The sequence below is a fragment of the Asparagus officinalis genome, chromosome 9 (genome assembly GCF_001876935.1).
Source record: "Asparagus officinalis chromosome 9, Aspof.V1, whole genome shotgun sequence".
NCBI lineage: Eukaryota > Viridiplantae > Streptophyta > Magnoliopsida > Asparagales > Asparagaceae > Asparagus > Asparagus officinalis.
The window spans coordinates 60442407-60454557 of record NC_033802.1 but is presented as its reverse complement, the minus strand read 5'-3'; the positions used below and the strand labels follow the sequence as shown (position 1 = coordinate 60454557).

General features: G+C 33.3%; 1 protein-coding gene across 5 annotated transcripts; it reads left to right on the top strand.

Annotated features, from left to right (window-relative positions):
* On the top strand, positions 8467–12151 carry LOC109823975 (WD repeat-containing protein 36-like). Of its 5 annotated transcripts, none has more exons than XM_020390457.1 (6): positions 8467–8773; positions 8855–9000; positions 9127–9190; positions 11076–11215; positions 11459–11556; positions 11890–12151. In XM_020390457.1, the coding sequence occupies exons 1-5, from the start codon at positions 8701–8703 to the stop codon at positions 11531–11533; spliced, it is 498 nt and encodes a 165-aa protein (XP_020246046.1). In that variant the 5' UTR covers positions 8467–8700; the 3' UTR covers positions 11534–11556; positions 11890–12151. The 5 variants fall into 5 exon arrangements, with proteins under 5 accessions (XP_020246046.1, XP_020246045.1, XP_020246044.1 ...); XM_020390454.1 differs by having other exon boundaries at positions 8473–8773; positions 11377–11556; XM_020390456.1 differs by lacking the exon at positions 11890–12151 and having other exon boundaries at positions 11459–11782.

The window sequence follows — 12151 nt, the reverse complement described above, 5'->3', positions numbered from 1 at the left end:
GCGTCGGCGGAGGTGACGAGAGAGGAGGAGCAGGTGGTCTGAGTCGTCGGAGGGAACTGAGCTAGAGCTCGAGCTCGAGGGCGGAGCGGAGATCGTCGTCGGAGTTGTAGAACGGAGGTTCAGCGGTCGGAGCTCGCGGTGTTTTGGTCGGGGGTTGGGTTCGTGGCTGAGGAGGAAACGGAGGAGAGAGAGGGTTGAGCTGGTTTGGGGAGTTGATGAAGGAGAGGGGAGCTGATTTTCGTGGGGGGTTTTCTTGGGTTTTAAAAGAGGAGAGAGAGTGTGAAGAAGGAGATGATTATTGATGAGCTGGAGAGTGAGAAATGAGAATGGGGAGAGAGAGAGAGATTGAGAGTGATGGTGAGGGGACGTGAGCTGAAGAGAAGAGAGATTTGTTGGATTAAAATAAGGAGAGTGAATTATATTGAGAGAGAGTGTCAGAGAGAGAGAGGTAGATTGAGTGTGGGATTGGAGAGAGAGTAAAAACGGCGGAGAAATTAATAAGAAAGATTGTGCGGAATAGGATGGTTGGGAGGACGTGGGTTGAGAGTTGGGGGAAAACACGAGGCGGAGGGGTATACAGAGTGAACACCGGTGAGAGGAAAAACATAGGGAAAAATACCCCTTTAAATAATTTAAAAATATATCATAAAATTTATTCAAAATAAATATTAAATTTATGGTCAAAATAATAATAACAAAAACAATGATGAATAATTTACTATTTATTTAAATATTTTACCAAAACAATTAAATTTATAATTAGCAAAACTTATTAAAATAACATAATACCGTATTTTTAATAAATAACTAATAAAAATATTAAAATCATAAAACCATATATCTACATATCCACAAATATATATAAAGTAGTGAAACTTTCATTTCATATTTTGCACCCTAAGCATGCACGCTGATCAAACAAATGTAATTAAGTTTTCCTTTCCATGGTTTAATCATTTGAAATTCTACAACAACAACAAGGCCAGAGAACCAAAGCTCACTAATCAACTATATACCAAAACCCCACAGACAAATTGATGCCAAGCAGTTGCGAATGAAACCCCACTAACAAATAATTCTAATAAAATCAGTAATAAACTATATACCCACATCAAACAACCACCGAACAATACCCTTGTTTCAATAATTAAACATATACCAAATTCAATAATTCCACTACCAATGTTACTTTAATCAGAGCAAGCACAATTAAATAATCAAATTAAAAGGGTTAAATTGATTTATACCTGCAGATGCCAAGCTGTTGCGAAGGGAAAAATTCAGAAATTGATGTCGTTACCAACAAACCCCACCGGACGGAACAACCAGCAAACCGAAGAACCCAACAATATCAAAGATCAGCGGGAGAAGAACAACATAAAAAACCCAGAAATTGATGTCGTTACCAACAAACCCCACCAACAAAGATCAAAATCGAAGAACAGCAGACAGCGGGAGAAGCCGAGCCCAAAATCTAGGGCAAATCCACAAACCGAAGAACCCAACAACAATATCAAAGATCAGCGGGAGAAGAACAGCCAACAAGCCCAGAAATTGATGTCGTTACCAACAAACCCAACAAACCAAAAACAATATCGAAGAACAGCGGATCACGGGAGAAGCCGAGCCCAAAATCTAGGGCAAATCCACAAACTGAAACCCAAATAATATCGAAGAACAACGAGAGAGGAGGTGCGAAGGAACTTGGGAGAGGCGGGAGAAGAAACGCCCAGTTACGATTCCAGAGCTAGGGTTCGAAATCGAGAGGATTAGGAATCAGAAAACGAAAACAGTGGCAAATGTTAGATTTCTCGCCCAAATCCTCTCCCCCCCCCTCCGATTTCGGTTTCTTGAAAAAACCACGACTGTAGCAACTTTATGGAATACGTAATCCATAAATTTTCCCCCAGCCAAACTCTAGATTAGGATTCACAAAGATTTCATAATTTACACTTTTGCCACTGTCAGACCACTAATACTAATCCTTTTCTATAAAAGTGTGAAACAAATAGCCCCTAAAACAAATGTTTAGTTGGAGGGAAATTTAAAATCTCTCTTGCTCATCAAGCACTTATCCCTCAACACCCTGAAGTAGACTGACATTCTACAATCTGGAGTAAGTTATCATCGCCCAAGTGTTGCCTCATGTCCTGGATTGCTGCAAACAATGGAATTTTAAGCGTCGATAGATTGAGCAGATTCGGGATTAATGTTCCCAATCCGTCTTGTGTATTATGTAATTATCAACCTAAAACCCAGAATCATCTCTTCTTGTCCTATCACCAGGATCTCAGTAGACCTTTGAATATCTCTATGAACACGTTTGTTCCCCTCATTCTCATGGTTATTCTTCATCCCCAATTCTTCTAAATTTTATGCCATGGATATATAGCTTGTAACTATTACTAGCTTATATTAGGACTATCCTTGTTTTTCTTTTTTTTTTATCCCCCCCGCATGGAGAAGTTTCAAGCTGTATTTAAATGTTTATACTAGGTGAATGAAAAGTTCTCATTGATCTAAAAAAGAATCCGATTTGTATTGTAACAATACCAATTTTCATTACTTTCACTGTACACTTATACATCATCAAGTCCCAAGAATACAATTTTTTTGTTCTAAAAAGAACAAAAAAAAAAAATCAATGGGAAAAAGAATTACAAATAAGAGACTTGAGAAGACTTCTTTGTGTCTCTTGATCTCCTCCTAATACTGTGAATATGAAAATATTGTCTTGAAGACCTAGATTTTAAAAATGCTAGAAATGGAAAATTAATTAAAAAAATAAAAGACAACATATAAATAAATTTGGATTAATTGCAATTTTATACCTAAATTTCACTTATTTTTAACTTAGATGTCTTGAAGCCATCTTCGGGTGGGAAAAAAATTCAACAAATAATTTCATTTATAAAAACATTAAGAAGAAATCACTGAAGAACATTATAATAAAGGATTTCCTTAAAGAGAAAATCAAGGAAATATAAATATAAAACACTAAAAAAGAAATTTTTTAAAAATTAAATAAAAAAGAATATGCAAGATAAGAATAGAAAAAAGCTTACCTTTGATTATTTGCCATTGCAAATTCAAGACAACCCTAAAAAATTCAACATGAAATATAAAACAGTAAAAAAGATTTTTTTTTTTCAAATATTTAAATTTAAATAAAAAAGAATATGCAGGAAAAGAATGGAATAATCTTACCTTCGATTGTTTACCGCTGCAAATTCAAGAAAACCCTAAAAAGATTTCAATATAAAATTAGGTATCAAGAACAAACCCTAGAAAATAGGGGAGATGAAAATATAAAATCTTAAAAACGAAAATTTTTAATAAAATTAAATAATAAAAGAATATGCCAGAAAAGAATACAAAAACCTAACCTTTGATTGTTTACCTCTACAAACTCAAGGCAGCACTATAACAATTTCAACATAAATTTAGGGATTAAGAAGAAATCTTAGAAAATTGGGGAGATGAAAATATAAAATCCTAAAAAGAGAAACTTTTCTTAAAATGTATATATATATAGAAGAATATGCAAGAAGAATGGAAAAATCTCGCCTTTATTTTGCCAATTGAGAACAGAGCAGAAAAGGATTCGGGATGGCCAGTTGAAAAGACATAGAAAAGAGAAAAATGGAGAGAGAATTGTTTTCCTTTCATATGGGTAGTGGAGGCCAATTGTTATCCACAAGGAAGAATAGTAACTATTTTTGAATTTTGAAATTCAAATCTGATGATGAAAGGGTAGTGGGTGTAGTTTTATGCATGAGATGTTAATCATATCTCCAATTCATTTGAAATACATAGATAATGGAAAATTTATTGTAGCTAAATAGGAGAAAGGGGGGCAAAATATGTGGAAATTAAAAAGCTCTCTATTAGCACTTAAACCAAGTTTCCTTAACAAAATAAAAATATCCTTTAAATTAAATAGTTTAATTTTCATATACTATGTTTCATCCATCAAATACACACATTGTAATATTATTTAAATATTTGTGAATATTCAAAAAATAAGTATTTATATTCAGATTCAAATTTATTTGAAGAAGTCCATAGATATATTTGAATTCAAAAATTTTGAAGACAAGTACGAACACCTCAATGTTGGAATTGGTTAGAACTGTCCAAATAGGCTTCGGGCCCGGATCCAGTTATTTTTTCTCAGGGGCCCAATAATGAATATTTTTACGTTTAAAATATGGGCTCCTTTGATTGTTGCCGTCACCGGCCCAACTGCCGCAGCCACGCAATTCGAGACATACGTGCACAGAAAACAGGAAAAGCCCTTCCTCATTCCGTCATCCGAATAAATCGTGGATTTGGATTAGGATTTGACTGTTCGAACGAATCTGGCTAGCTTTACTGAAAGGGTCTGTTTGGTTATTTCCTAAAACCAAGAAAAACCAAGAAATGGAAATGGAAAAGGTGAAAATCTCAAAAAATACTATTTCCTCCATTTCCATCCCTAAAACTCACCCACAACATCTAATAAAATATTATTTTCATCTAACAACTCATCCACATCATCTAATAAAAAATTATTTTCATCTAACCACTCATCCATCACATCTAATAAAATATTATTTTCATCTAACAACTCATCCATCACATCTAATAAAATATTATTTTCATCCAAACATCACTCAACTCATCACTTTTCATCATTTCAAATCACTCACATCATCCAATAAAATATTATAACAATTCACCTTATCTCATTAACATTTCATTTCTTTGTTTTCATCCCAAAAAGTTGTGAAAACAATTTTCTTAATCTTAGATCACATCACCCAATAATACAATGACAACTCATCTCATCTCATTTCATTTCTTATTTTTAAGAATGAACCAAACCAAAAGAAAACAACAAACTACAGGAAATAGGTTTCTTATAATTCATTTCCTTATTTTTTTCGCCAACCAAACAACATCAAAACTAGTTTTCTTAAAAAATCACTCACATCATCCAATAATAATATGACAACTAACATATTTTTTTTTTGATTTCCTTCTTTTTTTAGCCAACCAAACACTCCCAAACCAATTCTTCATTTTAATAGTTTTCCATTTCTTTGATTTCCCTTTTTTTTTAGTAAAACAAACATGCCCTAAATTGGAAAGAAAAAAGAGGAAATCTCATTTATTTATTCTCCAGCAACCAAGAAGATCATCACGCGTCTTCATCACGCATCTACATGTTCCCTATTCTCCGCTGCCTTGAGAACCGCCTCCTCCGCAGCTTAACCATCTTCCCACGAAATCGGGCCGATCCCAACATTTTTTAGCGACATGCATCGTCACATCAGATTCTACGCGATTATTAGTTGCTAAGAGTGTGCTCAGCACACACACAACCCACAATATGTATATTATTATATTTATATATTAGTATATTATATATAGTAATATAGTATATATATATATATTATATTATTATATATATATAATGATATAATATATATAATATATGATATTATATATATTTCACACACACACACATAGTATAATATTTGAGAAAAAACATGGAGAAACTTGCGCGGTACAAGTTGCTCCAAGCAACTTTGGGTAGTGATGTGGCGATAATCTTTGCCCTACATCACACCTCAAAGATTAGCCTAAACCGACCCTCACCAACTCCAATTGATGTAGGAAAATTATGTCACTACTACCAAGTTGCTTTGGAGCACTTTAGGTTTACAAGTTTCTCATTTTCTCTACTCTCTCCTCTTCCTATATTATATAATATATATTATTATATATATATTTATATATATATATATATAATATTATATATTATATATATATTAAATGATGTATATGTACTATACTATACTATATAGATTAATTACATATATATATTATACACACGACACACAGCACACACACACACACACAAACACACAGTATATATATCATTATAGTAATATATTATACTATTGATTAGTATATATATATATACACACTATATTCTGTGTGTATAGTATATATACTATCCACGACACATATTATTCAGAAATTATATATTATATTTTATATAGTATATATATATATATAGTATATATTATATAATATATTATGGAAAAGTCGATCTAAGCTGACACCCTAGACTGCCCACTTCAACGGACGCGGCTAAAATCACATCATTCGCTAATCATTTTTTTACGATTCTGGCTCGTGAACTGTTGATCTACACGGTTCTTAAACAAAACACCAATTTTGGGTGAACCCGTAGTGTTTTGAGCGCCTTCATCCGACTCGCCGCATTAACGGTTTGCTGCTCGAGATTTAGAAGCTTTGTTGTACGACCTTCAACAAATGGTCAAAACACGGACGGGTGTTCACCAACAATTCATGGTGTTTGAGTTAGGAACGTGTAGCATCAAGTTTCACGGAGCGGATCGTAAAAAAATATTGGGAATTGATGGATTTTGGGCCGCGTTTTAGGTGGGGAGGGGATAGGGTTGTCTCTTGATTCACTTTTTCATATATATATATATATATAATATATTATATATTATAATATATATATTATATTGCGACATGCATCGTCACATCAGATTCTACGCGATTATTAGTTGCTAAGAGTGTGCTCAGCACACACACAACCCACAATATGTATATTATTATATTTATATATTAGTATATTATATATAGTAATATAGTATATATATATATATTATATTATTATATATATATAATGATATAATATATATAATATATGATATTATATATATTTCACACACACACACATAGTATAATATTTGAGAAAAAACATGGAGAAACTTGCGCGGTACAAGTTGCTCCAAGCAACTTTGGGTAGTGATGTGGCGATAATCTTTGCCCTACATCACACCTCAAAGATTAGCCTAAACCGACCCTCACCAACTCCAATTGATGTAGGAAAATTATGTCACTACTACCAAGTTGCTTTGGAGCACTTTAGGTTTACAAGTTTCTCATTTTCTCTACTCTCTCCTCTTCCTATATTATATAATATATATTATTATATATATATTTATATATATATATATATAATATTATATATTATATATATATTAAATGATGTATATGTACTATACTATACTATATAGATTAATTACATATATATATTATACACACGACACACAGCACACACACACACACACAAACACACAGTATATATATCATTATAGTAATATATTATACTATTGATTAGTATATATATATATACACACTATATTCTGTGTGTATAGTATATATACTATCCACGACACATATTATTCAGAAATTATATATTATATTTTATATAGTATATATATATATATAGTATATATTATATAATATATTATGGAAAAGTCGATCTAAGCTGACACCCTAGACTGCCCACTTCAACGGACGCGGCTAAAATCACATCATTCGCTAATCATTTTTTTACGATTCTGGCTCGTGAACTGTTGATCTACACGGTTCTTAAACAAAACACCAATTTTGGGTGAACCCGTAGTGTTTTGAGCGCCTTCATCCGACTCGCCGCATTAACGGTTTGCTGCTCGAGATTTAGAAGCTTTGTTGTACGACCTTCAACAAATGGTCAAAACACGGACGGGTGTTCACCAACAATTCATGGTGTTTGAGTTAGGAACGTGTAGCATCAAGTTTCACGGAGCGGATCGTAAAAAAATATTGGGAATTGATGGATTTTGGGCCGCGTTTTAGGTGGGGAGGGGATAGGGTTGTCTCTTGATTCACTTTTTCATATATATATATATATATAATATATTATATATTATAATATATATATTATATTTATATATATATATATTATATCACACACATTGATATATATATGCACAGTCACATTGTTATACAAAACCAAAGTTTTGATCCTGGAAATTTAACCGAATTTTCCTATTAACTTGAACTCTAACCCTCTTCAAAGTTCCTAAAGCATATACTCTAAACTCACTTTATGCGATTAATCTAAAATTTAAATGAACATGAAACTGTATAAATTCTACAAAAATACTTGCAAGAATAAATTAAAGTGATTGAAAGCAACAACTTTTCAAGGTTATCGACATCAAATCATTTCTAACCACAACTTGGTTTTGAGAGCATTTTCATGTCAATTCAATAGTTGCAAGCATTTTCATTATACAAAGAAAATGCAGCAGCAGGTAAATTCTAGATATTAAGTTTATTCCCTTAATACTAACACACCACAAAATAGGTATTATGGGGACGGTCTTATTTCGGGACTGCGTTTAAAACCGTCCCTTTGACCTCCAAATGGGATACGGTGTGAAACGGTTCCAGCGCTCACAGGAGAGTCCTCAAGACAACGAACTTTAAAATAAAAACGTTTCCTAAGCCTGGCTTGCAAAAAAACCACAGTAATTTAGCTAATGCAGACGGTTTTATTATAGGCTTTATTGTTTCGCACCAAAATTTTAACAAAAGAATATTAAGTTGTTTTGTCTACCGCTCTTTCCCCGATCCATCAAATACTGAAAAACCCCCGACTCTCCATTATCGTTTCAGATCGAAGCTCGAAGATTTCACCTTTTACTCGTCCTCTCCGTCGTCCTCTCTCTCTCTCTCTCTCTCTCAACCCTAGATTAATAAATATCCCCAATTTTACCAAATCCAGTGCTCTAGGGTTCTATTCTGCTAGGGATTCTTTCCCAGATTCGACTGCATCCAAACCCTATGGAGTTCGATTCATGGAGCCGATTCTCCGCTGCATCGAGGCGCCATCAATTGACTCTTCAATCTCGATTCGGTGCGCTGATTTCCTCAAAGTTGATCTCCTTTTGTGAATTTTGTATACGTTGGTGTGACTGATTTTGTGGTTTGTTGGTAGATCTGTACCTAGGGTTTGATGATGTCGAAGGAGGGGAGGACGATTTCTGCGTGAAGTTTGGGTGCCCATTCTATGCTGAGGATTTTGATATTGTTGGGTTATGCTGTCATCTTGACGAGGAGCATCTTGTTGAAGCTAAAAATGGGGTATTTTTTTAAATTTTTTTTGTTTAATTTTGGTATTTGATGAATTTTTAGGTTTGGATATTGGTTCTGTGTTTCCAAAATGGCGTCTTGGTTGATGGATTGAGGGTTAATATTTGATTGATGTAGGTTTGTGACATTTTGATTTTCGACTCTTCAAGATCGTGCTTTCCGGCTTTTCTCAATAGTGCAGGTTTGTGACATTTTAATTTCCATGTAGATATGCTGATTTTAGTTTTAAGTGGACAATTCACACCTATCTTTAGTTTCTTACTAAAAAATGCCCATGTCAGACACATATGCTTGTCATTCTATCATTTTACAAAATGTTAACATTATTGTTTTATTGGCTTTACCTATCTTGCATAGGTACTTCATAGAGGACTTGCCTACATCTAATACTTACTGGATGCTCAGATATGTTAAGATTTATTAAATACATCCTAAAGTTTATTATGTATTTGAGATGTAACTGAAAATATACCAGTGTCAGTGAGTATGAAGTTAAAAATTTAATTCATGCATGCAGTGGTGCATAAGATTTATTTTGATTCAAGCAGATGTTTATGTGAAGAGTATTAGGTCAATCTAGAAAGTTCGTTGTATAATGTACTATAGTTATTTATACTATTATGTAATTTGATGCGTAGATATGTTAGTGCTTTATGTGTACTTTAGTGAAACTTAGATGTATGTATCTGACTAGTCTTCTACTTAACTAGTCTGATATGGCAATATTTGAAGAGCCTAGTATTTTATATGCAATTTATATTTGAGACTATGGGTGATTGTAGCTATATCACTTTAAATATATTGAGGTAGACCTTTTGTGTCAATTCTAATTGATGCTTACAATATTCATTTTATTGGCAAAACCCCATTAAACAAATTTGTGTTGTATATCTTGTTTAAATTAATTAAAATTCACTATTTTGGCTGGAAAACCCCATTAAACAAATTTGTGTTGTATATCTTGTTTAAATTAATTAAAATTCACTATTTTGGCTGGACCAGCAAAGTAGAGAACTTTCTCAGTGTCATATAACGAAAAGAGCCAAGAAACTCGTGATGAAGGTATAAAGAGAGATGATGAATTTGTTGTTTATTAAAATCTTATGGGCTGTTTTTATGAATGTTTTTTCTTCTTAATTTTCTTTATTTTCTTTATTTTGTTTTTGTTTTTTTTTTGTTTTTGAACAAAAGGTGATAAACTGACTTGCTCCGCATGCCCTGTTTACTATCTTTTTTTGTTGGTGGATAAAGAGGCATCTAATTTAGCACTATTATTCTTTCTCAGGAAGAAGAGATCAAGTTAAAGCTTGTTCTCAACTTTGATGTTGGTAATAGTCTCTCCTTTAACATTCTTTTTTTTTATTGTCATAGGAAATATTTTGGGTAAGTTCTCATATTATTATATTGACCGAATTATCATTTCATCCTGAGCTTCAGATGGTGTATGTTAAGGAGTGTGTTCCTGTATTTGCAATAACGCGATGGTGTTCGTGTTGTAGTCTTGGAGGGTCGATGCTTGACTGCAGCCCTTGTTTTGTGGAATTAAATAGTTTGGTAAAACCATTCCCTTCACGTGGTCTCATTTCATTCTTCTGGCTGAGGGAAGAATGTGTGAAATTATGTTAAAAAGTTGTTGATGTCCATATTTGAGCACAGCGGGCCTGTTTCTAATGCCTAGCAGACTTATGTAGGCCTTAAGTTTTTGGAAGTGTAAACTGTAGTTTCTTCAGCCTGCCTTGCTTGGGTTCTATGATTTAAAAAAAGATGTTCCTGATCTCATGATTGTTGCCTTACTATGTAATTCTTCTTCATGTTACCTAAATTATAAACTATGTTTCACGGGTGCGGCGACAGTTGTACTGGGCGATAATATTTGAAAGAGTTCTATTTTATATACATCGCAGCATTGTTTCTGTGCTGTGATAAGTATTGCATGTCATCTTACGTTCGCCAAAGTCCTCTCCAAGCTTATAATGCGTATTTTCATTATTCTTTAACATATATTCTTTTTCTTGATAGTTCATTTGTTTACTGATCTTGCTTTTTCAAAAAAAAAAATTTTATAGTCGAGATCCGTGAGCATGATTGGGGTAACGTTGTGACCTGTCATATGGATACTCCACAAGCTTACGTGTGGCGTCTTCAGAACTTTGTCCTTGGTGAACATATTCCCACACCTTCCACCGACAAGCAAACACATGTTAAGGTATGTTCTTTTCGAATTTGTTTAATACACCGTAGGTAATTTTACTTGTTTATTACCACAATAATATGACATATATAAAAACATCAGTGTAAGTATCAATTCTCTCTAGTTTGCGATGGAAGTTATGGGTCATTTTAAGCATTCTTCTATTTTCCTGACAGGCTTGCACAATTAGTGCTTGTGGTAATTTTGCTATTCTGGGCACTGAGGGTGGCTGGATTGAACGGTTCATTCTCCAATCAGGGATCAGCCGAGGCAGTTATGTGGACATTGCTAAATCACAAAGTTGTGCTCATGATGGGGAAGTTCATGGAATAGAAAACAAAGGAAAAGATGACACTGTAAGTTATTGTTGGTTTTGTATAGACTTGTGAATGTAAATGAGTTAAAAAAGATGCCTGTCGAGCTGTGTAAATAGCCTAAGGATTATGACTTACTCTAGAGATATCCACTCATTCCTTTTTTTTATTTAGAACACATCATAAATATTAACTAAATGTTAGGTTTGATAATGGTGACGTATATATGTGTTTTACATAGTTGAGATCTTAGTGTTTTAAGTAGTCATTGTTCGTCTTCACATGCTTTACATGTTTTTAATGTCATTTTACTTAGCATCCTACTTGTGCTTACTTATCTTGTGCTTACTCATCTTTTTATCTTGATGTATGTAGGAAAACATCTGAAGATCCATGCTTGTCGCTCTTTGGGAGATTTACTTGTTGTGAAGATTTAGAACTTAATCGTCTCAATAGAGACATTTTGACCTTTTGATTAAGTAGTAGCTCTTTGTTTTAATCCTGGAGGATTTGTGATATGTGCTTAATTTGGTTAGTTTGTGTGTAAAACTTGTGAAGAATTATCTCAATCCTATTGTTGTAATATTGTTCTTCGTTGTAATGAATTGTTCATTATATTAAGGCTAAAGTTTGGTTA

Coding starts and splice junctions, on each gene's coding strand:
- LOC109823975 (XM_020390453.1), top strand. CDS start 8,701: ATGGAGTTCGATTCATGGAGCCGATTCTCCGCTGCATCGAGGCGCCAT. Junction 8,774..8,854: donor GACTCTTCAATCTCGATTCG/GTGCGCTGATTT, acceptor GTTTGTTGGTAG/ATCTGTACCTAGGGTTTGAT. Junction 9,001..9,126: donor TTGTTGAAGCTAAAAATGGG/GTATTTTTTTAA, acceptor TGATTGATGTAG/GTTTGTGACATTTTGATTTT.